General features: G+C 54.1%; 1 protein-coding gene across 2 annotated transcripts; it reads right to left on the bottom strand.

Annotated features, from left to right (window-relative positions):
* Positions 1-1,736: 1,736 nt before the first annotated feature.
* Positions 1,737-24,652, bottom strand: FOXN4 (forkhead box N4; the record flags this gene model as incomplete). Of its 2 annotated transcripts, XM_080822227.1 has the most annotated exons (9): positions 1,737-1,996; positions 3,069-3,452; positions 5,871-6,078; positions 7,091-7,187; positions 7,800-7,927; positions 8,253-8,363; positions 8,469-8,593; positions 10,568-10,713; positions 24,555-24,640. In XM_080822227.1, the coding sequence occupies 9 exons, from the start codon at positions 24,638-24,640 to the stop codon at positions 1,737-1,739; spliced, it is 1,545 nt and encodes a 514-aa protein (XP_080678353.1). The 2 variants fall into 2 exon arrangements, with proteins under 2 accessions (XP_080678353.1, XP_080678354.1); XM_080822228.1 differs by having other exon boundaries at positions 8,253-8,593; positions 24,555-24,652.
* Between the last annotated feature and the right edge of the window lie 708 nt (positions 24,653-25,360).

Raw genomic sequence — 25,360 nt, 5'->3', positions numbered from 1 at the left:
CTCTCTGGGCCTCAGTTTCCCCGTCTGTAAATGGGACCTCAGCTGTGAGCGGAGAGTGACAAACAGCGTTTTTGTCCTTCACCTCCACCCATGCCTCCCTCTGAGCCACAGAGCTGCCGTTTACTTTACTGACAGCCTTTACTGACAAAAGACAGTTATTCAACACTACTCTCTGAGAGTCTTGGTGTCACCTGAACACAGGGTCTTCATTGGCAACAACTCAAACATCTTAACTTGTCAGGGGTCACATCCCACAAAGCCACTGAGTGGTTCTGCTCAGATGGCCAGCACCAGGCTGTGTCTAAAGGTGATGGCTGCTTGGCAGAAAGTTCCAGAACCAGGTAGCAAGTACTTCAGGATGGTCCTTTAAGACAAGCCCCGGCCTTGAGCCCTCCAGGCAGCTGTCTGAAGAAGATTCTGGCCCTTGGGTTTGGGGATGCCCAGACACAGGAGCCGGACATCCAGCTGGTCAAGAGGGGACAGTGGTCCGAGCCACCACTGCACTTCTCGGCATCGATGGGGCGGGAGGGTCCTTCTCTTTTACCTTCTCTTTTCCCGGACCCACTCTCCTGTCCCTCCTCCCACCCACCGTCTGCAGAATCCACCACTTGTGAAATCAGTAATTGGTAATGAGAGAAAAAAAGAAAGAAAACCACATAAGAACGGCCATAGGGCAATGAAGAGGCAAGCAGGTGCCAATAAACACACCGCCGGGCAGCTTCGTCAGCCCTCTCACCACGCAGGGCAAGCTTTACATGGTCCCCTTTGCTTTTTTTTTCCATCAGTGTCTTAAATCCCAGCACAAATGGCCCCCGCCATCCTTCCCATTCCCATCCCGGTCTTCCCTTCGGAAGCCCCCAAGCCTGGAGTGAGGTACACTCCTGTCCTCTTGGGCGCATGTGGGAAGAAATCTGGATCATGACCAAGCAGTCAGAAACATCTCTAGTCTCTGATTTAGAAAAAGACAATGTCCCATAGTATCCCAAGAGCTTTTTGTTCTAAAAAAGCAGCCCAAGGCTCTAAGAGCCCGTTGGAGCCATGATCCCCTGGAGAAATTTAGGAGAAAGCGTTACCGGGAGGCAGGCAGGGACCAGGGACTCTCATTCCAGGGCCGGGTTCCAATCGATGCTGCGGAGGAGCTCCAATAAATATAAATAAAGGTACACGGGGGCCCAGGGCCCAGCATGGCGCAGGGTCTGTCATGTGCAATGGCCTGCAGGAGGAGCAGGGCTGGAGGGTGGGGGGGGCGCATGCCCCTCCCGGAGTTCAGCCCGGGCCAGGCCGAGGGGAGCTGACGGTTCTGCCGGTTCTGCTCCTGATCTCTGGAGGCTCAAGTGGATGTTTAGCCCCAGAGGAATGACTTCAAGGGCCTCCCCGCTGGAGAGTTCCCATGGCGCATCAATGCGTCCCATCTCAAAGGGGGGATGCAGGTCCTCTCAGGAGCCTGGTGCGGGTGAAGGCTCCAGAAATCTCGTTCTCAGATGTCACTCTCTGGGAGGAGCGTTGGGGGAGGGGGTGGGGTCATTGTGGTGGGGGGGGGTGGGGAAGCTGGCGTGCCTGTCCATTCTCCTCTGTCCTTCTGACCTGGGGGGATGGGGGCGGTTGCCCAGAAGGCCTCCTGTGGGGGAGTGAGAGGGCCAGGGCGCCAACAGGTGGAAGAGGCCTCACTTCCTGGTACACTGGGCTCCGGGAGCTCTCTGCCAGGGGCTGGGGTAGGGGCAGGTGAGGCCATCACCTCAAAGCAGGGCTATGGGCTTGTTCCCCGGGGGGCCCAGGTACTGGGAGGAGGAGGTGGTGGCTGACGCGGAGACGCTGTCTGGGGTCGAGTACGAGGCATAGAGACCCGTCACCTGCAAGTCTGGGAAGGACTGGTCGCTGCTGCCAGAGATGGGGGTCAGGCCCGAAGCCCCCAGCTCACAGCCAAGGGGAGAGTCTCCGAAGGCCCCCAGGGTGTCCAGGCTGAAGCCCCCATCCTTCATCTCCTCCCAGAGGTTTCCTTTCAAAGACAAAGGCATTTGGGTGAGCTGGCTTCAGGACAGACGGACCCGAGTTTGAGTCCTGTCTTAAGGAAGAGGCAAAGAGCGCGTGTAGGGTTCAAAGTCAGGGATTTCAGGGGAGGGGGGCATGGAGAAGCCAAGTTCCAGCCCCAGCCCTCCCCCTTCCCACTGGGCATCCCAGAGAGTGTTGCTTCTGAGCCTTAGGCTCCTGGGGATGAGTGGATACAATCAGAGACTCCACCCCCACCCCCCCACCCTCTGTTATCCTCCCAAGGTTTCAACAGGGATGTGTAGAAACACGGACTCTCCTTCAGGGTTCCCACCATGGCCCAGCCTGGGGACAAAACAACAATTTCCCTACATAATAATCCAGGGGGACAGGCAGGGAGGGCAGAATATACCCTTTCACAGCTGTAAGTAACACCCTCACTAGCTAACTCATGAACCTGCTAACCAGTCCATTTCCTCTCTAGACACAGAGCTCCCAGAGGTCAGGGGCAGGGAGGAGTCCTCGGCCCTTGGCTGGCGCACAGTAGGAGCGCCCGTGTCATGAACAGACAAATCATAAGACACTTCCCTTGTCCGTGCAGTCATTCGATCAGCTCCTATATGACAAGCACGACCGAGGGGCAGGCAGTGGGTCAGAGCGTGACCTGGCCTATGGCTGGCACACACACACTGAAGCAGTTACTGAGTAAAAGCTGGGGGTCGGACAGACCTGGGTGGAGGTACCGCTCTGCCCCTTACTAGCTGGGTGACCCTCAGGCCAGAGACCTCACTTCTCTGTCTCATCTCCTTAGCAGCAGAATGGGGACAGGAAATGGCTGTGGCTTGCCAGGACCATTGCATGGTGGGATTGGGGTGATGGCTAGGGCAGTAAGCACTCATGAAATGCTTGCTGTAATTCACCAGCATGAGGTGCTTGGGAAGTACTTGTCCAAGGAATGAGCTGAGGGGTAAATGCGGATGGACCTCCTCTCGCTTGCCTGCCCCCATCTTTCTGGCCCTCCAGCTCCTCCCACCCCCACCATCCCCTTCTGTCCCGCCCCACCCCCGTTCCTGTAGCCTCACCCTGCAGAGCGAAGTCCATGATGCTGGGGTCCAGGGCATCCACCTCGGTGCTCATGTCGGTGCTGATGTTGATGAAGTCCACGGGGGCCCTTCCCAGGGCAGGATGGGGCAGGGGGCTGGGGCTCAGGTTTGGCAGGGCGTGCAGGGGCGGGGTCTGTGCTGGGGCGGGAGAATCTGGGGCCAGATGTGCCTGGGGCTGGACCTGGTGGTGCAGGGGGACTGACTGCAAGGACAGGGTCACCAGGGGCTGGGGTGGGAGCTGGGAGACAGCCAGGCAGCCGTGGGCCATGGCCACCGTGGCGGCGTGAGTTAGCACGGTGGTCTCGGGGTTGCCAGGCCGTCTGCAGCTTTCTGGTCGGTCCGAGATCAGTTTGTCCAGCTCCTCTGCAGGCAAGGGAGAGGTCCCTCAGCAGCCGGCCTGCAGTTCCCAGGCCCCCGTGTTAGCATGCCTGTAACCCTAGCAATTCCCTTGGATTCTCTGAACCTCGGTATCTTCGTCTATGAGAGGGCACCATGCACTCTGCACAGTGCTGTTGGGGAAATGTCATGAAATCACAGATTGCATAGGGTCTTTGAGGAATGAGGGAGCCTCACATGATAACGGTAGGCCCTCTCTTTGGGACAGTGCTTTAGCTCAAGGTTGTCCTTGAAGCTAACAGCTCTGCAAGAGGAGGCAAGGCAGAGAGGACAGGTCCCATGACATCGGGACAAAATGTATGGGGGCGCCTGGGTGGCTCAGTGGGTTAAGGCCTCTGCCTTCGGCTCAGGTCGTGATCTCAGGGTCCTGGGATCAAGCCCCGCATCAGGCTCTCTGCTCAGCGGGGAGCCCGCTTCCCCCTCTCTCCCTCTGCCTCTCTGCCTACTTGTGATCTCTGTCTGTCAAATAAATAAATAAAATGTTAAAAAAAAAAAAAATGTATGGACGCACAAGGGGTCCTAGTGCTCCCTGCTACTAAAGAGACATTAGGTGTTACTGTGTGTTGAAAATCGGATCCTCCTTAATGCTCTTGGTTATAAACAAGAGAGATGATTACTCTGAAATTATGTCTGGTTGGTGGCTTGAGTCTCCTTGAATATTACACCAGTTTGAGACTGGACCACTAGGGTTCCGGGACCTATCTAAGATGGCACACATTTTAGAAAAGAGGACACTTATGGGCGCCGGGGTGGCTCAGTTGGTTAAGTGTCTGCCTTTGGCTCAGGTCATGATCCCAGGGTCCTGGGATCGAACCCCCATGTCAGGTTCCTTACCCCACTGAGGGCCTATGGGATCACACCATGGCCCCCTTTCCTCACTTTTTCGAATTATTCATCTCTGAGCTATACCCCCATCCTCCTTCATACCCAGACCTCAAGCATGATGATCCCCACAGAGTCAGACCAAATATTCCTGAGGCTGGGTGGGATTAACCTTCCATTGGACATTTTCCGATGGATGTCACTTCTATGTCCCTCCTCGTCACATCTCTTAATTAACAAAAAAAAGCAGATGCAATATTTTTTGCTAATGTAAAAGTACTTCATGGACAGGGTTGAAGAAAATACAGGAACATGTGAAGAATAAAGAAATTACCAGTGGTCTCTTCATTCACAGTCAAGAGTCTGGCGTATTTCTTCTAGTCTCTCTGCATGTGTATGTGTGTGTCCATACACATAAATCCACACACATATAAATGAGTGGCCACACACACACACATTTAAATATATATGTATTTACTATATATTTTAAAATATGATTAGGCTGTGTTATATTGTCTTTTTTCACTTTTTGTATTGGGGGCATTTTTTTCTATTCCAAAAATATTCTTTTTTTTTTTTTTAAGATTTTATTTATTTATTTGAAAGACAGAGATCACAAGTAGGCAGAGAGGCAGGCAGGGAGAGAGGAGGAAGCAGGCTCCCTGCTGAGCAGAGAGCCCAATGGAGGGCTCAATCCCAGGACTCTGGGATTACAACCTGAGCCGAAGGCAGAGGCTTTAACCCACTGAGCCACCCAGGCACCCCTCAAAGTATTCTTGCATCTCATCCTTGCATGGTATGACATTATATCTATTTAACTAATTGCCTAAATTGCTTTCAATTTTTTACTAGTAGAAATAATTTTGTGGGCCTCCTGGGTGGCTCAGGGGGTTAAGCGTTTGCCTTCGGCTCAGGTCATGATCCCAGGGTCCTGGGATCAAGCCCCTTGTCAGGTTCCTTGCTCCGCAGAGAGTCTGCTTCTCCCTCTGCCCCTTCCCCCTGCTCATGTTCTCCCTCTCTCTCGCATGTGCTCTCTCTCTTTCAAATCTTTAAAATAACTTTGTCTGTAAACCTTTTGTTGGAATTTTTTATATCCTCAGCATACATTACCAGAAGTAAAATAACTGGACCAAAAAAGTAGGGAACAGTTTGCAGGGTTTTTATATAGTATTTTGCGTTGGAAAAGTTTAACTGAAAGTCTCACCCATCCTATTATGAAGGTGCCTGTTTCTCCACATCTTAGCCCACACTGGGTGTTATTATTGTATTACTTTATTGTTTTGAAACTTGGTGCCAAGGCAGTAGGCATGGTAAGAAAGCGATGTCCTCCCATGGTTGCTTAGTTTGGCATTTCTCTGTGAGAAACTAGGGGCTGTGATAGGAGACTGAACAGCTTTCCACAGGCCTCTGACCAGACCCCTCTGTGGACTTGCCCCAGGGGAGGCATGTTTCCTGGGAGGAAAGGAGGAAAGTCCACCAGGCGCCTGTGTCCCCACCAGCGAGGCCAGGACCTGTGGGCAGGGACATGTGTTGCAGGTGGCAGTGGGGGTGTCTAGGCCTCACCAGGGTTGGCCATGCTCCGGTGGATGGCGGCAAGGTCCTTCCTCTTCCACTTGTACATCTCCTCCTCCATCTTGTCGATGCGGGCCAGGTTAAGGGCCCACAGGCAGCCCTTGCGCGAGGAGCCACTCATCTTGTTCTCTACCTTCTCGAAGCACTTGTTCAGGGACAGGTTGTGTCTCACCGAGTTTTTCCAGCCGTCAGGAGCCGTCTGTGGGGACAGATGGACACACAGGAGATGCCCTCAGAGACCTCCCCGTAAGCTCTTCCTCTCCGGGGGCATCTCAGACACAGGTCTTGAGGGGCAAGGCATGGCAGTGGTAGGGTGAAGTGAGTCTGACGCCTGGCCTTGAGTTGGGAAGACAAGAGAGACTGGTGGGGACTGGGGCTCACCAGTAGGGCCACACCCTTTTAAAGGGGCAGCCACATATCAGCTCCAGCCAACAGTTACTATGTGAGAACAAGCCCAGGGATGCCAAATTGTCCCCTCCTTCTCTCCTCCTTAGGAAGCAAGCGGGAGAGAGGATGCTATCATGTGGACAACTGACCAAGTATATTCATGTGGATAACTGACCAAGTATATCGTGTTTCAATGCTCATACTTAATTGTTAGGTAATCAGATACTACGGTGCAGCTCACATTCTAGCCCCTGCCCCCCGTACTCGCAGACACCACTGTCTGTGATATTTCTGCGAAGGACACTGTCCAAGTCAGGGACCCTGCAGCCTCCTGCTCCTTATTTCCCTTTGATGCCAACAAAAATAATGTTCATGATGGCCAGTAACATGCCAGGAGCTGCCACAGCCCTTTACCCATGGAGTCCTCCCTCCCCTGGCCAGTTGGCTGTCATTCTCCCCATCTTACAGATGAGCAAACCGAGGCTCAGAGAAGCAACAGCTCTTGCCACATCTGTGTTCTGCATCAGGGTGTTTCAGGGAGTCTGTGTGGAGTCACTAAGCTGACCCCCCCATCCTCTGCCCTCCCCCACTCTGGGATGCCCGGTGAACTCTGTCTCTGGGCAGAGTCCGGCTCCAATGCCCCCTCTTCCTTCTGGGCTTCTTTGGCCATGCCTGTGTGAATGCACAGGTGTCTATGGGCGTCACTGGGGACCTAAAAGAGTGACCCATTTTGGCCTGGGGCCAGTCCTAGGTTCTGGCAGTGTGAGGGAGAGGCCAGAGCAGCTGGCCTCTTAACACCCCTACACCCCACTGGGGCCCCTCACCTTGAAGTAGGGGAAGTGCTCCTTCATGAAGCTGTAGATCTCACTCACGGGCAGGCTGCCTGTCTTGCTGTTCTTCAAGGCCATGGCGATCAGACAGCTGGAAGTGAAGGGTGGGGCAGGCCAGGAGTAAAGGGGTCTTAGGCTGACAGCCCAAGGTCCCCTCTGCCAGGAAGTCTGCCCTGCTTGATCTCACCAGTACCAGCCCTTCCATACTCGAATGGTGTTAGCTCTGGTACCTTTCCATGGCCCTAGGTCTTGCCCACCCCTTGCCCTTCTCCTTGACCCTGAGCTCAGACAGTGGTACCAGTCTGAGAAAACTCTTTTCCTCTCTTTATTCCTTCCCCATAGTGAATGTCTGTGGGCCTTAACTAGGCTGCTCACCACCCACCCCCCAATCTCGCAGGGTACATGATATTATTTCGATGGCTTTTTACATCAGAGGGGATTAAGTCTCAGAGAGGCCAAGCCGCTTCCCCGAGGCCACATGGTTTGGGAATGACAGAATGGAGCATCGGGCTCCGGGTCTGGAATGGGTTCTCCACCCTGGGGGCTGAGTGCACACACGCCGATCCTTCCTAGAGCACGTCCCTTCTGGGGGCTCCCCACTCGCCAAAAGCTCCCCCCCTTGCAAGTCTGAGCTGTCCTAAAGGCAGCCCTCGCCCCTCTCCTCCCTGAGTCCCCCCACTCCCCGGCCCATCCCGGACCTCACCTGTATGAGTAGATGGGCTTGGGGTAGTGTTTGGGGTGCAGTTCCTGAGATGAATGGACAGCCATGCGGGGCTGGGGGTACGGAGACCGTGCTCCAAATGGGGAGCCATACAGGCCCACAGGAGGGCACTTCCCACAGCCAGAGCAGGGAAGCGTGGCAGAGAGAGAAGGTAAAAGAGGACATAAGCCACTCACAGGAACCCTACCCCACCCTAGGCTCGCTTTTTAGGAGATGCTATTTAGCAAGATGTGAAGTCGCCAGCCCCAGGAAACAATCCTGTCTCTCTCTGCTCCCTGCAGGGGTTTTCGGGAATCCAGTGAATGACTCCATGGGCATGGCGAAAGCTATCCCCGTGTTGCAGGGGAGTAAACTGAGGCTCAGAAAGGTTCCCGGCCTGCCCAATGTAGGGAGGTGTGTCTCTGAGTCTAGGACCCTCCCCCCAGCCCCTGGTACCTGCTGCGGGCCTGCGGGGAGCGGTAACTGTGTCTGGGGGGTGGATGAGTACAGCTGTGGCACGTCCTGCAGGCCGGATGAGGGCTGGCCTCCCACAGAGATCTGGTTCACCTGCAGGGGCCACAAGAGGAGACAGAGGGGGTTAGGGTGAGGATGGGTCAGCCCTGCCCTGGAGGACCCCCGCTCAAACTCTCTGACCCCCATGGTGATGCTTACGGTGGCTCCGTGATTGGCTATGGGGCCCAGGCTGAGCATGCCTGGGGGGGCCACGCCAGCTGGGCCGTGGAGCAGGGCACCTGCGGTAGCTCCCACGTGCAGGTCAGCCGCCCTGGCCAAGGCACCTGCAAAAGGTAAGCACGGAGAGGCCGCTGGGCCAGAGGGATGGGGTCTGCGGGGAGAGCGGCTCCATCCCTGGACACTGCCAGAGGACGGAGCCCCCACCCCCACCCTTGGGACCAGGTGCATGGCAGGTGCTTGGCAAATCACCACTCAAAGTGCAGTGCTGAGCCATGGGTTCCTACCAACTGTGTGACCTGGGGCCTGCCTCAGTTTCCCCATCTGAACAGGGGAGCTCCCGAGATCACCTACGTATGAAGTTGTTGTGGGGGTTTAAGGGAGGTCATGTCTATACAGTGCTTATCATGTTGCTGGCTACACAACCACATCTTGGTAAATAGGAGTCAGTAACTAATAATAACGATGATGTCATTAGTATCTCGGTTCTCGTCCATCATGAAGCCCAAACATCAACTCATTGTTCAGCTCTCCTCCTCAGAATCATGTCTTGGTTCCCAGGGCCACTAGGCTTCGCTCTGAATGCCTTTGTGCCTCCTCTACCCTCTGCCAAGCCCTGCCCCTGAGCCGAGGATGAGCTCAGAACTAGAGGATGTCCTCACGCCTGCATGCCAGCCACCCAGTCCCGGGCCCAGGAAAGACATCGCTCATCTATCACAGATCCTCACCACCATTCTGCTTTAGGGCTACCTTCTAGATTAAACCAAGCTGACCTGCAAGATGATCCTGCCCTGGGGCCACCTCTTCCAGGAAGTCTTTGGGGTTCCTCAGCTCTCTTCTGAGTCCTGGCCACCACCTGGGCTCATCCGTGGTGCCTTTGGTCTGTCTGCCCTAGCCTCTCTTGGACCAGACCCTCAGCTCCCTGAGAACTAGGACCACATCTTGTATGACTCATAGAGACAGGAGCGTGGGAGGGGTGCAGCCACCCAGGGGAGAAGGGACAGGCTTCCTTCTTTCACGCTTCCCATCTCTTGCGTGCCATACAACACCTACTGTGTGTCCAAGGCACTTTTGGCATTGAATCTTTTCAACACTCCAGGAGGGCAGCTCTGCTATCCTTTTGTTGCAGATAAGAAAATAGGTCAGAGGGGAAAGTACTTGCCCAAGGTCACGGATCTGGAGGTTCTAGATCAGGGTTTGATCCAGCAAAGCCAGATCCAGCCTGTGCCATGTTTTTGTAAATAAAGTTTTAATAGTACACAGCTATGCCCGTTCATTTACATTGTCTGGGGCTGGGCTTGTACTACAGGGACCCTACAGCCTCCGGAGTCTAAATATTGACTACATGGCCCTTTACAGAAAGAGTTTGCAGACCCCTGCTACAGACGTTTTGGCCAAGAACAATTTGTTCAATGAAATAAATATTCCTAGACCCTAATTTGTCAACAATTGGCACTTTTAATGTACCTTGATGATTGTTTTCAACACTTCCTGTGTCGCTATTTTGTCCACTTGCTATGACAGCAGCTAGCTGCCATTTATTGAGCATCTACTGTGTGCCAGGATCGTCGGCACCTTCCAAAGTATCCTCTCTCTGAAGATCGGGGTTCCGTAGGCTTCTTCAGTAAGGGGCCAGATAGCAAATATTTGAGGCTTTGCCAGCTGTATGGTTTCTGTCTTTGGGTTTTTTACAACCCTTGAAGAATGCAAAACTATTCTGAACACAAGGGCAATACAAAAAAAGGGGTGCAGGTTGCAGGCTGCCTTTGGCCTGCGGGCTGTAGTTTGCCAACTGCTTCAGCTGTTCACAAGTGGGGAAGGGGCAGAGAAGGGGCTGTCTTTATTCGTCACTGAACCCTGAGCTCACACACAGCCTGGCACACGCTGGCGAGCACACGAATGCCCCCATCCCTCCGAAGAAGGTGTCATCAGGCATGTTTTGCAAATGCAGTAAGAGGCGCAGAGAGTGAGAGACCTGGCCACAGTCACCCAGCTGCTGCGGGGCAGTGCTGGGCGGTGCCCCTCCCCCCCCACCCCTGTGCCACGCCTCTCCCCACCCCCCACCCCACCCTTGCGCCTACCTGGGTGTGGGGACGGAGCACTGGGGCCACCCAGGTCCATGCGGCCACTCGCCATCTGCTGCAGCCGAGGCACGTCCACCGCTGTGAGCCATGACAGGGACTGCAGGTCCCCGGGAAGGTCATCATCACTGCAGGTAGCCAGGAGCCTACAGGGAGGGGCAGGAGCTCGGGCGGGGCGGGGAGCTCAGGTCGGCTCCTGGCGGGATAGGAGCCCCTCGACCTCTGGAATCATCTCTGGCCCCTCACCTCCCTGAGCCACCCTCATGTGTCCATCCCCTGGGCTAGGCGTGGTTCCCAGATCCCCACTTTGGCAGCCAGATCCCACATCCTCAAATCATGCCTGTGTTTACCGTATCTTACCTTAGCCCCTACCTAGCCCCCAAATAATAAACACTAATGTTTGTTGAACACTTATTACATGCCAGACACCATAACAAATCCTTCACGGGTGGTAAGTCATTGAATACTCCTCACCCCATGAGGCAAATGGTAGTGGTAGTATTCCCATTTTACAGATGGGGAAACTGAGGTGAGGAGCTCGGTGTTCAACAGGCACAGTCCTTTTCAATCCTATTCAATCCCTGCAGCAACCCGGAGAGGTCAGATACGCCCACAGGCCCCTCTTACATTTGGGGAAACAGGCTCAGAACGCTGAGTCGCTTGCCCAAAGCTACACGTACCAGAAAGTGGTGGGGCCGGGACCCAGGCAGCCAGGCCTGAAGCCCAAGCTCTTCACCATGCCCCCAGCAGCCCCTGGAGACCCCCTGTGGTGGACCCACGTCCACCACCCCTCTACAGACTCTCCACAGAAAGAGAAAGTCTACCCACTGGGAATGGTGGGCAGGTCCCCCCAGTGTGCGTAAACAGGACTCCCCAGCACCCCTAAAGTCATGCTTGCCGCACGGCTCCAAGGGCCCTGGGCTCCCACGGTAGTGTCTTGTCCATGGGATAAGGTGGCTGCAAACTGGCCCAGAGCCCATGCCAGACCCACCAGGCCACCAGGCCAGGGCCCTTCTGATGTGTGGCCCAGAGGCCCCCAGTCCACATTCTGAGAACCACGGTTTAAGAATAAGTCTCAGGGCTTCCTAGAAAGGGAGGAGAGAGAGAGCAGCACAGCCTCCAGCCTTGTCCCGTGTGGGGCAGGGGACCCACCATGGGGCATCCGTCTCAGCCCCCCGGGCCACCCTCCAGCTGGAGGGCTCTCTCCCCGCTGTCCCACTGTCCCTCGCCTTTTCTCTCCCCTCTCCTTCCCACCTCGCCCGCGCTTGCTCTCTCTCCTTCTGTTTTAGGGCCACAATTAGCGTTGCCATGGCCACAACTGCTCCTTGGTGCGGGGCCTGGGCCCTCAGCCCACCAGGCTGGCATCAGGTGACCGTCAGGCTGCCCCAGCCATTGGCTGCCTTGTAGGAAAACAGGGCCTGGAAATCATTTGAAAACCCGGCCGGCCGTGTCAGCAGCAGCAGTTGGCCTGGCTGCTGTCCCCCGGCGGCCCATTGTGTGACAAACGACTGTTGCCCCCATGGCACGTGGCCCCCATTGTCCTAGGGTCTCTGTGCCATTGTCGTTGTGGCCCCCCACCCCACCCCCGGCTGCCACTCCTGCAGCCTGCTCGTAACTCATCTGGCTAGGGACAGCCACAGCCCAGGCCTAAGGCGATGCCATCTGTCCCCTTAAGCCCGTGGAGACCATGGGGTGAGACTGAGGGGCAGGGCCTGGTGTGCCGCCCACCGCATGCATGGGGGTGTCTGGCCGGTCCCCACCCACCCCAGGACTGGCCGACCTCCCAGAGTCTGGTGGTGCGAGCCCTGCTCCTGCTCCCTTACCTGCTATAGCTCCCCATTGCCCCTGCTGCTCTGTCTGGTTCTGGGGCAGCAGGAAGGAATGGAGGTGAGCTGCTGCTGGCAGGTTTCTGAAGCCAGAGCCCCACCAAAGCCCCCTGGGTGGTGTGGGGGGGGGCCTTGTAAACAAAATGGCTTTCTGGGTGCAAGCAGGTTCTCTGCCGGCCGGTGACTGACAGATCGTCCTCAGAGTGGTTAAGAGCTTGGGCTCTAGCTTCCAATCCTAGTCTCCACTTACCTGTGTACCAGGGCCACTGACTTGATCTCTGTGAGCCTCAGTTTTTCATCTGTAAAATAGGGCTAATAACACCTCCTTTCTCCTAGGGTGTCAGGGGGATTCAGCAGTGATCACACGGAAAGCCCTTGGAATGGTGTCTGACTCAGCTGCCATCAAGATTCATTCATACCAGTATTAACGTTACTATTAGCCGGGTCCCCAGAGAACTGGAAGTCTGTGGAAGCTTTGGGCTCTGTGGTCTCATGGACCTGCCTCTATTGCTGCAGCCACCAGCAGCTCCTGTGTATTGAGCACTGCCTGTATGCTCTCTCCCCGTTCTGCAGACAGAGAAACTGAGACCCCCAAGCAGTCACTTAAACGCCTAGAGCCTGTTTCCCCATGAAGGGAGGATCGCAGAAGGTTAATGATGCCGCTGAGCTCTTGGGGAGGAGGGGCGCGGAGTAAATGGTGCTATTCTGACTGTGCTTTTATGGTTTTTTTGGTCCTGCTGTTTGTGTGCCCCGACCCCGGCTCCCCAATCCTTCAGCATCACCCCCCCCCCGCCACACACAAACCCGTGAGGAGCACAAGCAGCCTACTGCGGCCACCCGGTGTCTGTTCCACCCGCCCTCCCCACCCTGGGACACCCGAGCACGGTCCCACCGTCATGCCTTAGCAATTCCCCCTGCAAGGAGTGCCCCTCTTTTGCTTCCTTCCCCCCCGCCCTTCAAAACGGTGCCCATCCCTGGAGGCTCACTGCACACTGTCTTCTGGCCTCTTACTGCGAAAGCGCCTTCAGACATCATCTAATCTCACCGCACATTTGACCCATGGGGAAACCGAGGTTAGAAGGGAAACATATTGCTTCTGATTCATAGTCCAGAAAAAGACCAGGGCTAGGGCTCCGGGTTGTCTGTGTGGGGTCATTCCAGCCCAAGAGTGACTTGTCATCCAGGAAGTCTTGGTCACCCCGACCCCGAGCTCAGGGACCCCTCCGCATCCTGGCTGCTCCCTGCACCTTGCCAGGGCCAGTGAGTTTGCACTGCTGTCTCTCTGCCCCCTACCCCCGCTGTCGGATCACTGAGGGCTTAAATGCCTTCTTGGCTTGTTGAAATAAGCTGACCCCCAGGCCACCAACCCAAAGAATGGTGCGACAGTGGCTATCATGTCCAGAACTTTTAACACCCACAGAGCCAGGCCCTGCCTCCCTGAATCCTTGCAACAGCCTCCAACAGGGATGGGGAGCAGGCAGCCCCACTGTACAGATGGGGAAACTGAGGCCACCCAGGACTCGAACCCGGGCCTGTCTGCTCCAGTGTGAGGCTGTTCCCGTGGTAGGACAGGCAGAGAATCAGAGGGCCCCTGGGGGTGATGCTCCCCTGCCCCATGAACTTGGGGCTCACAGGTGGGGCTGTGGATACCACCATTGCCCAGGACCTGATTCGAATGCAGAGTTCAAGACCCAGCCCAGAGCCTGGGGTCCTGCCCCTGAGCTGTGAGGCTGGGAAGCCACATTTGGCACCTCCCGACAAAGCTCCGGGCGAAGGACAGCTCCAGGGTGGTGTGACAGGACCTTGGGCACAGTGTAAGCTTTGACTAGACAAATCTGGGTTCAAGTCCTGGTGACCCCTAGCTGTGAGACCTCAGACAAGCCACTTCTGGTCCCTGAGTCTCCATTTTCTCATCTGGAAAATGGGAGTATAACTGTCTCTATCTCCTTGGGCCAGTATGTATTCCACCTTGAACCCAGGCCTGGTCCCCATTCTCCCTTTGGTACTGGTGGCCAGGCCCCACGCCCCCTGCTGGGCCTCCCTCCTGCCCGTGCCTAACACTGGCATCCCCCGCCCCCGCCAGTCTCCTGCCATGGATGTGGACACCCCGAAGCTCTGTGGTAGGGGTCCGCTGGCCCTGAAGTCTGGCTCACTCCCTCATCCCCCATATTCAGGCCTCTTCCCCATGGGCCCCAGGAACCAGGAGGCAGTGCGCCAGGCCCTAAATGGGTCCTGTCCCCATTGCCCGGCCCAGGTCCTTACCCATCTGTCTCCTCCACTCCCTGCAGAGGCGCGTTAGCCCTCTGTCCACAGTGCTGGAGCTGCGTGAAGCACCTGCCACCTGTTCCTCACCAAGGCCTAGAGTTCCCTCATTAAAGATGCCCCCGTGAGCCCCATTCCTGCTCTCTCCTAGCACTTCCTTGTAAATGGCATAAACCACAGTGTCATCAGCTGGTGTCACCTGAGAAAGACTTCTTGGTTCGAGAACCGCTCTGGCTTCCCAGCCATAGGCCCTCAGAAAGGTGTGTAATCCCCAGCCTCAGCTGTCCCACCTGTAAGATGGGTCAAGGGGTAATGACAGCACCGATTGCTTGTACCTGCCCCCAGAGCTGGGGTGGTGGTGTGTAGGGGACATGGTTTTTGTGGGACATGCTCCATCAGCGAGGGTCTGGGATTCCTCCCTGGGGGATGTGTATGTGTGACCTTCTACCAGTCTCCTGAGTGGGTTTCCCCTCTGCTGGGAGAAGACAGGACATTTGCAATTCAAAGGAAAAGGCAAAATCCAGCCCTACCATCCTGGGGGGCTCCCAAGACCCCTCCTGCTCACTCTCTCTAGGTCTGTCTTTTCAGTCCCTGGGTCAGGAGGTAGTTCCAAAGAGGACAGGGGCTGTACCCCGCCCCCAGCTCTCAGGCATCCCCAGTTCTGGCAGGGAGGAGGCCAGGACCAGGGCTAGGACCAGGGCTGAGTCCACAGCTGGGGGCAGGAGCCCCTAGAAGAACCTGATGCTGAAGCAGGGAACCTTATACCCCCTGAGGGAGTAGCTGTGCCCCCAGAGCCCAGTACAGAGCCAGGCACACAGCAAGTGTTCGATAAGTCCTCACAGATAGGACAAATGAACAAACAGACCCAGCCTTCTAGATGTCCCCACTCCCACTGCCCCCCTGCCCCCCAGGGCCAGGCAGGGGTGAAAGGCCCAGCTTAATTTTATTTAATTTTATAAAAACCTATGGAAATGGCTTGGGGTGGGCAAGTCCCTGCTGTGTGCCCAGCACAATCAGGCAGCTGTGGTTACTGTTACCGCCTTCCCATTTACCAGATGGGGACACTGAGGCCAGGGAGAAACAGGCCTGTCTATGGTCCCCCAGCTGGGGACTGGGCTGGTTACAGCCCCATTGTCCTCTCTCCCTGCCCCATAAGGAACAGTTAAAGAAATATTTTCTGTGGATTCTAGAAAATTCTAGCACTGTGCTATCCATAGGAAGCCACACGTGACTATTTAAATTCACTAAAATTAGAGTACAGATTTCATTTCTTCATCATACCAGCCACATTTCAAGGGTTCAATGGCCACACATGGCCAGTGTCTGCTGTATTGGACAGCATGGAATTGGAACATTTCCATCACCACAGAAAGTTCTTACAAGACAGTGGTGGTCTGGAACATTCTTTTCAGTCATGATGGAAAAATCTGTGATGTTTCCACATTGCCTTAAAATTGGAAATTTGATTAAGGTTTGGAAATTTCAGGAGCTGATTTCATGGAATTTTTGTTTTAGTATGTTTCATTATAAAAGACACCCCCACTTTACCTCCCACCGGGGAGGAAGTTATAGGGAGAGCTCTGTAAAAATGTACTAAGGCAGCTCACAAAGTAGTGAGCTCTCTTTCATGGGGGGTATTCAAGCAGGAGTTGAGGGATGACCGGTCAGGCCCCTACTGGATGAAAGATGAGCCCAGGCATCCTCCAAGTTTCATTTGATGCCAAGATCCTACAGCTCATGGGAGCAGCGGGCACGTAAAGTCTCTGCTCACATTTCCAAAGTTCTATCATGTTGGGGAAGTGCCTCTTCCTCTCTCGGCCTCAGTTTCCCCATCTGTTATGCAACAGCGTCAGAGTAGACAATGGTTAGGGGAAGGCATGAACCCCAAGGTGGTTGGACCAGGGTCTGAACATTCCTGGCTGTGTGATGGTCACCTGCTCTGGGCCTCAGTGTATAAAACAGGAATAGTAAAGACATCTACCCAAAAGTGATGGGCAAGAATGTGACCCTAGTTCATTAGCATCAGACCAGATGAAACATCAAGTTTTCTGCTGAAAAATCAGGTTTAACTATTAGTTCAGGGGTCCCAAAGGTGATCCCGGACAGGGCTTCCCTTCTCAAACCAACTGGGACATTTGTCATCAACAGGGGGTCCCTCCTCATTTACGAGTAGAGAGCTTTTGGGGCAAAATGAAAATAAAAAGACTTATCTGGCTCCCCAAGGTCCCCCAAATTCAGTAACAGCTCCCCACCACACACAGGGACGTATCCATCCTTTCCTTATTAGAACCCCCCCACACACACACACCCCGAGGGGGGTGTGCTGTCACCCCTGTTCATAGATAGGAGAGGTGAGGCCGAGCCAGGAGAATTTGCCTCTGCAGCCTCTGGCCAATGGCCTCAGGTACCCACTCCAGCACGTTTCCCTGGGCCTCAGTTTCCCCATCTGGAACACCACGGGTCTGAGCCCCTTCCATCTCGGTGGGGCTGCCACTGGGATGGACGCACAGCCTGCAGGGCCACTCGGGGTGGACTGCAGAAGGAGTGGGGGATGCGGGAGGCTGTGGTTAGACCCTGGTTAGGAGCCAGGTGGTAGCCTGGGGAATAGTCTATCAGCAGCGTACTTATCTGGCCGACATTTTCCAAGAGCCTACTATGTGCTGATCATTCTACATGTCTCATCTGTGTGACCTTGTGAGTTTGCTCATCCGAAGTCCCAAGCCTTCTGCAATGCCATACTCCGAGCCTATCCCAGCTAGGGACCTGGAGTCCGGCTTGCCCACCTCCCCACCCCTGTTGCCTTTTCTGGGGCATTTCAAAGTAGGGATGACAAGTGTTGGCTCTGGGGTCAGCCAGGCCTAGATTCGAATCCCACCCAGCTATTTAGTAGCTCTGAGACTGGTCTGCAGGAGTCTACCTCTTTGGGGCTCAGTTTGCTCATCTGTACCATGGAGTGCTAACACCTGTGCCCATTCTCACAGAGTATTTGTTGCGGGGGGGTGGGGTGTGTTCCCAGCCCACCTGCGTGCATTGCGTGGCAGTGTTTGCATGATTAGAACCATCTTCTAAAAAGCGAGCATCCAGCAGAGTGGGCTCCACAGGTAGGACCACTAGCAGAGTGTCCCTGAACTCCTGAAATATTCCCTGAACTCCGACTCGCCGTGTTGGGTGACAAAGACACAGAAGGGCCTCTGTCCACGGAGATAACTTTCTAAGTGACCCAGGATGGAGGGTCGGTCCCCTAGCGTGCCTACCTCCCTGCCAGCCCTCTTTGGTCTGCACCTCCCTCAACTCCCAAAAGTCTGCCGGATGGCTCCTTAGCAAACCCATTTCTCAGATGGGATCGCTGAGGCTCAGAGAGAGGAAGGGTTAGCCCTCAGCCACACAACATGGAAACAAAAGAGCTGGGGCTTAAACCACCAGCCCTGGAGCCTCTTTGCTTGGTCTCTCTGCCAGTTTAGCTGAAATAAATCAAGCTGTGGGCAGGAAGAGTGAGTCAGTATCCTCATTTTTAGAAGGATCTGTTGGGTGCCGCTGCGGCGACCCTGGGCAAAGTGAGGCACCACTGGAGTCCATGGCTGTCATTCTATATGGACCAGGGGACCAACCTGATGACGTTAATTAACAACGTCCTTAATTAATCAGCCGTGTCGCTGGAGGGTTGGGAGCCGAGCCAAGAGGGCAGGGCACTGCAGGGGTGAGCCCGGGGACACCTGGATTCCAGGCCTGGCCCTACTCCTAACAGAGGTCCTTGTGCAGGTAACTCAATGCCTGTGAGATTCCACTTCCTCATGTGTGGAAGAGAGGGGGGAACAGGGCCTGCCGCTTGGTTCAGGGCAAATCACAGGAAGGGTATGGAACACCATTTGGCTCAAGGGCTAGACAACTATTTGTGGAATGGATGGATTTAATACCTAGCAGTCAGAGTGGCCTTTCGAAAGAGACATGAGAACGTGGCCCTGTCTTTAAAACCTGTTAGGAGAGTAAGGGTCCAGGTCCTCACCGTGGTCTGGCCTGGCCACCTCCCACCCTTCCCTCCCCTCCTGCCCTCATCTCCTCGGTTCTAGCAAACCTGTCTATCCTTGACTTCCTCAAACATTCTAAGTGCTCTTTGCATATGCTGTTCCCTCTGCCTGGAAGGCTATTCCATGCAGTCATTCGCAGCCAGCTCCTCCTCATGCTACTCGGCACAGCCCAAATCTTCCCTCCTCTGAGAGGTTCCCCTGGCCACTCACACCCCTGGTGGTCCTTCCTGTATGTGTCTGCAGAACATTAAGCATTTTTCAAGTATTCATTTATGTATGTTTCCAGTCTTTCCACGCTAAGAGGGCAAGGACTAGGAGGCCCTGTGTTTTGTTCAGCACAGGGCCTGGCACCCTATGGGCATTTATTACCTCTTCACTAAAATAAGAGAAGGTGGAAGGATACCCCAGCCCAGCCGCCCAGCTCAACTAGAACGTGACTTGCATTGCCCAGTCTCTAGCCATTTCCTGCCTGGCTTAGCCATACCCCCACCCCAGGAAGCCTCCCAGACCTGTCCAGCATCTCCCAGTCTTTCCATTCCCTGGAATGATTAGAGCCTTTAATGTCTACATAGCATAGACCCCTGAGATCACCCATTAATTTTACTCAGGCATTGCCAAGCTCCGCCTTCCAGACACTAAACTCCTGGAGGTCAGGGATGACTTTGTCTCATACCTGATTACAGTCCCAGAGTGATCAGCCCAGTTTTCATTCTTTGACAAATATTTGGCCCCCTCCCCCAAGGTGAGCTGGACCCCTGAGGCCACTGCCTCCTGTTGCTATAAAAGTAAAACTCCATGGAGCCCCTGCTAAGGGACTTGGTTGTGCCTGCAGTGAGCCACCTGTACTGGGGGAAGGATTACTGATTCTGCGGAGATTTTTGCTTACAGACCTCCAGTGCAAAGCCCGCAGTGAACTCCGTTTCCTATATTGGGGTTCCTTACTATTAATACAGTAATTGTGCCATGGAAGGAAACAACCTTTTACGACCCAAATCCCATCTCAACAAAGCTATGTGACCTTGGGCGAATCACTTTGCCCCTCTGCACCTTGATTTTCCCATCTATAAAATGGAATCATTCTCCTAATAATTTCCATCATGGAGGGCATCTGTGAGGATACGATCAGAGAAGGTAGAAGAGAGCCCAGCACATGGCAGGTGCTCAGACAACGTTCCTTCTTTCCTCTCCTCTGGCTTTGCATGGTCCCTAGGAGGGGTTCCCACAGCAAATACTGGCTTTGGAGAAACAGGTCACCATCCCAGCAGAGCAGAGGACAGAGGCACATTCAGCCCTGGGACATCACTTCCGCTCTGATTACAACACGGAGGTTTTACCTGCCTCCTGGAGATGTGGTTAGTAGGAAATTGTTACATTACCACAAACTGTTCCTGTTTCCAATCCAACCTTTACACAAAAGGGACTAAGCATTTCATGGTGGTGTTTATTTAGCTAACGTAGCTTTTGAAATATCTTTTGTAACCGTTTACAGGAAAAAGAAAACCAAATGCAGTTTAGCAAGCTCGGGAATTCCCAGCAGGCCCAAGAGTAAGCTTAGTATGAAATGATTTGATTAGGAGCCTGGAAAAGAGAATCTTTCCTTTCTAGAACTTGGCTGGGACTTGGTGGGAGGGTGGCCAGTGGGTTTGTGCATGTGTGTGCCCATGTTTCTTGGGGTGGAACCCAAGACCCCAAAGGAAGGCTGGACCCCCAGGAAGGCTACCTCTCTTTTCCTTGCCTGCAAGGTAGCCCGAGGAGCTTCTGGTCACCCAGAAAGAGAAGGGGTGTACAGATGTGGGGACTGTCACTGCCCCTGACAGATGTAGCCCTCACCCTCCCTCCTGCAAGGAGGTCACAACCAATGGGCAGAGCCACACTGATGGGGGGAAACCATCCCCCCCACACACACACACGCAGCTCAGCAGGGAGCTCAAGGAAAAGCAGGTGGCATCTGCCCACCCTGGTCCACACGGCAGGGTCCTGTCATCGTTTGAGCATAAACCTCCCTGCCTTTCCGTGGATGTGTTCTTACGTGCTACTGAGCCAGCCAGCCATCTCCCAATGAATATTCATTGAGTATCCATTCTGTGTCCAGCACTGTGGTTCAGAGATGAGAAAACCACTGTCTAAAGAGAGGAAGGGTTTTGTGCATATCTTAGAGAGGGGATATGGCTCTGGGAGAAGGTGAGGGTCCACGGAGCCAGCAGTCTACCTTCTTTCTCTGGGCCTCAGTTGCCCAATCTGTAAAAGGAGGTGGCTGGACCTGACCTCTAGGATAAGTTCTTGAAGTTGGGGCAGGGGGTGGAAACCTGCTGTTCTGCCCCTTCCTGAATGTATGCCTCTGGACTCAGTCTCCTTGTCTGTGAATTGGGATCATGCCAGCACCTAATTTCATGGTTGTTATATGAAGACCAAACAGGATGGTGAGCTTCCTAAGGAGTTTCATGGGTTTCTGGCACACAGTAGGTGCTTAGGAAGTCGTTATTCTGCAGAACCTCGATGAGCGGACTTCCCTCCCAGCCCCGAGCCAAAGGGAAACAGGCTAACTCACATCCAACGTAAGCCGTTGCTGTCGTCTGTGGAGTCAGGGCTGGCCCTTGCCCTGGCCCCAGGCCCCAGCGTCACAGGCGGGGAGCCTGCTGCCAATTTGCTGTCTAAGCCCAGCCACTGACAGCTCTCCCAGGGGGTGCAGGGTGGGGCAGGGCAGCCTCCAGCTGCTGTCCCCCAGCCCTACCCCCTCCATCCCCACACACAGTCATTGAAAGCTAACGGCCAAAGGCGGCCCTTGGGGATGGAGGGTGTGTGGAGGGCTGCAGGGGGGCTGGAAACAGGCTGGACCAGCATCCTGAGTGGTCCTTGGAGCCATTCCCTGGAGACGCGAGAGAGGCAATGAGAAGCCCATAAACTTCTCCTTGGCTATTATTCAGGGAGAAAAATGGGAGTGATTGGAAGGGGCCAGGGAGGCACTCTGTGATCATCGAAGCTCTCCTCCATGAGAAAGCACTCTATTCCAGGTCTGGCCGAACACCTTTTCGGCAGAAAAGTCACTGCTGAATTCTCACAATGACTTGTGACCCAGATTCTCTCATTGCTCCATTTCACAGATAAAGAGAGTGAGGTACAGAGAGGGATAGTGACTTGTCCGGGGTCACACAGCGGCAAAATGGCAGAGCAATTTATTCTGTTCCAGCCCTTGCGTTCTTCACCAGTGTGACATGGGGGTGGAGATGGGGTTGATGATACCCTCTGGATGAGACAGCCTCTGGTTCGACCGCCACTTTACCCATAACTGTGTCATCGTGTAAAGCCAGTTCAACAGGCGGAGCCTTGGTTTCCTCATCTGCAAACCGGGCACAGGCGGGCTACACTCATGGGGATGGTTGTGGAACAGGTAGTGAAGGCTTAAGAGACCACCAGCTGCAATTCTTTTTATTACTACCCTGCCTTCCAGGCATGCTTGCTGTGGAACACAAGAAAGTCCTGGATCCACGCAAACAGGAAAGGCAGGATGCCCGGGCTACTCTGGGTGGGGGGCTGAGGCTGGACTGCTCCTTGCTTTACTGGCCCCAGCCCTGCCAGCTGGTCAGGGAACTGGGTAGGCACTGAGGGCTCCCCCGCACCCGCCCCCCCGCGCCCTGTAAGCTTACTGCCTGCTCTCTGCTCTTTCTGGACACAAGCAGCTTGCCCAGTGCCCCCAGACAGTTTGTGAGCTGGGCTGGCCAAGACACAGGGGACTGAGACCCCCAAAGCTTAGAGCAGGTGGGAGCCCCTGTTGGGCAGTACCTGGGAGAAGGTGAGAGTCCAAGGAACTCCCTAGACCTGCTCTCTCGCAGAAACCCAGCCTCGTTGATGGAACTAAGTCATAAGAACAAGAGCACCTGCTGCTTCTGTGTCTCTTGTCCTATAAAATGGACTCAGTCCTTCCAGCAGCCACAGGAAGGACATGCCCTCATCGTGCTCACTTGAAAGGCGAGGAAACTCAACTTGTCCAAAGCTGGCTTTTGAACTTGCACCCGCATATGACTCCAGAGCAGCCGCTGTTCTCATTCCGATTCCCTGGCTCTGGGGCCTTTACGGGGTGCTTTAGGCAACAATAAGGCTTTATGGTTTTGAGCTCTTCCAAGCCGGAGCCACTAGGGAAGCACTGGCTTCCCCCACCTCCCAACACCGGCTTCCAGCTGGGAGGACAGAGGGAGAGCCACCCCCAGACCTGGAGTGCCTCCTGGGGGCCAGACAATTTCATAGATATTGCACTTAAAACCAGTAAGAGGTAACATTTATGAGCCCGGCTGTGCAGACAAATGAAGGTTCAGAAGGGAAATTGCCCAGTATCATGCCACTGGCAAGTGGCTGAGCTGGAAATTGTGTTAAATCTTTCTAATAACTCCATGCAGTGGGTACTATTTCTAGTCCCATTTTGTGGATGAAGGAAACTCAGACTGCTCTGCACAGCCAGAACAGCTGGGATCATAACTGATTTCACAGCCCAAGCTGCCCTCAGGCTGCCCCCGGTCCACCTGCTATGATTTAAACCCATTCAGGGCTGGAAAGAAGCCTAGAGGTCCGTGGTTGTGTGCTTTCCTGCTTTCCATTAAAGATTTTATTTCATTGCTCCAAGCCTCGGTTCTTCACTTGTACAGTGGAGGCTAATCAGAGCAGCTCCCAAGCTGGGCATATAGTAGGTGCTCAAAGAGTGCTGCATGCCTGGAGTCCATCTGGGGTCCCGGACCTGCACACGGTAAGCTCTCAGCAAATAGCTGTTTGCATTTGCGTCTTCATTCGGATCTCAGAAGGCAGCCTCCAGGCCCACAGCCCTGAGGAAGCAAACTGCCTCTAATTGGGGGCCTCGGTCCGCCCCAGAGGGCACTGCTGGGGAGTTGCAGTGGCCCCCAGGAGGCCAGACAGCCCTTGGGTAAACGGGGCTGATCCGAGGTGACAGCCTGCTCTTCCCAGGACAGGCCCTGTCCTGTCCCTACTCCATAATCTGGGCCGTGCCCCCTCAACCCATGAACAGGGTGCCTGCCCTGATGGGTGGGGCACTGGGAACCAGTTCAGGCCTCCTGGGCTCAAGGGAGAGTGGCTGGGAGGAGACTCCAGATCATTCCCTTTTCTCCCTCTCTTTGCTCTGTGACCTTGCACAAACCCCTTCTCCCTTCTTGGCCTCAGTCTCCCCAGCTGTAAAAGCAGGGAACTGGACTGGTTGACCCCCTAGGGGCCGTTTAAGTTCTGAGGTTTGAAGACAAAAAGGCAAAGGCTCTGTGGAGCTTTCCCCCACCCAACTGCACCTCGCTTCATCCTGTCTCAAGAAATCATTTATTTTGGTCTCAGACTCCACCAAATTTATTCCTCAAATGCATGAGACCCAGGAGAGACCTTAATTCAAGAGCATCATTTAACTGACAAGCAAATAGGCCTAGAGAGGTCAAGGGACTTGCTCAAAATCATACAGCCAAGCTAAGAATTCAGGAGTTCCCACTCACAACTTTTCCAGCATCCAAACAGGATGTAAGCCAGTTCCTCCCACCACCACAACCCCCCCCCAAAGCTTTTGGGGGGCATTTCCTGGAGCCCCTTTAGGGCCATTGTAGGGGAAGCAATCTATTGTCTTAACATTCACCAGGATGCCCAGTCTCTCACCCAGGAGGGGACCTCCCCTGGAGGACAAAAGACTGGGCTTTGAGAGGTCCCATTTCCCCAGGCCACAAGCCCAGACACCCTCAGAGAGGCCAATTTTAAGACTGAGATCTTCTCCCTATCTTGCAAAATCACAGAATTTAATGTAACAATAGTTCTTGGGCAGAAACCATAAACATTAGCACAGAAACACTTTACACAATTTGAAAATATAGCGACTGTTATTGCTGAAGCAACCCTCACCTGTACTCCTGCGGAGAGGGGTGGTGGTTTTGCCCTGAGTTTCGAATAATTCCTGACATCATGGATGAGATGTCACTTTCTATCATCTCCTTGGGGAAAAGACAAGAAGAAGAAGAAGAAGAAGAAAAAAAAAAAAACTCCCATCAGTGACAATGTGGACAGGGTAGAAACCCGGTTTTCCCACAGTTTTGAAGGATGGAACTCAAACAACTAGCAGAACACTTCAAAAAAAAAAAAAAAAAAGTGGTACTAGAGGATTTCTGGACATCACAGGTCACTTTCCCAGGGCAAGTCTACAGGGTTCCAGAAGCAAAGGAAGAGAAGGGAATGGAATTGCAGTTTCTTTCGAATTCGTGGGGGAAGGGGAGGAAGACTCTAGAATCCAAATGTCAAGTCTTGGAAAATGTGGACTTGCAAAATAGGAATCAGAAAAAACAGATTCCCTTCCCAGCCTACTTTCAACCGCAGCTCTGTTTCAATCACTTTGAAAATTAAAAAAAAAAAAATTTTTTTTAAAAGGACAGCTTGATGTGTCATGTATGTATCTCTGGGGGAACCAAATTCCCACTTGCAAAGGGAATAATCCCCGCTGGGCTCTCGCCCTTGAAATGCCTACAGAAATGCCACATGCCCTGGTTGGAAAACCAGTCCAACCCCCACCCGCACCCCACCCCCCGCCACACAGAAACACAGTCTAAAAAAAAACAAAACAAAACGAAACAAAACTTCTCTGAGTTTCTCAAACTTCAATCCTGAAACCAACGCAGAAACCCACCCAAAGACTCTCAGTTCCGGCCCAAAAGTCA

Source organism: Martes martes (genome assembly GCF_963455335.1).
Source record: "Martes martes genome assembly, chromosome: 13".
Taxonomy (NCBI): domain Eukaryota; kingdom Metazoa; phylum Chordata; class Mammalia; order Carnivora; family Mustelidae; genus Martes; species Martes martes.
This window is presented reverse-complemented; position numbering and strand designations above follow the sequence as displayed.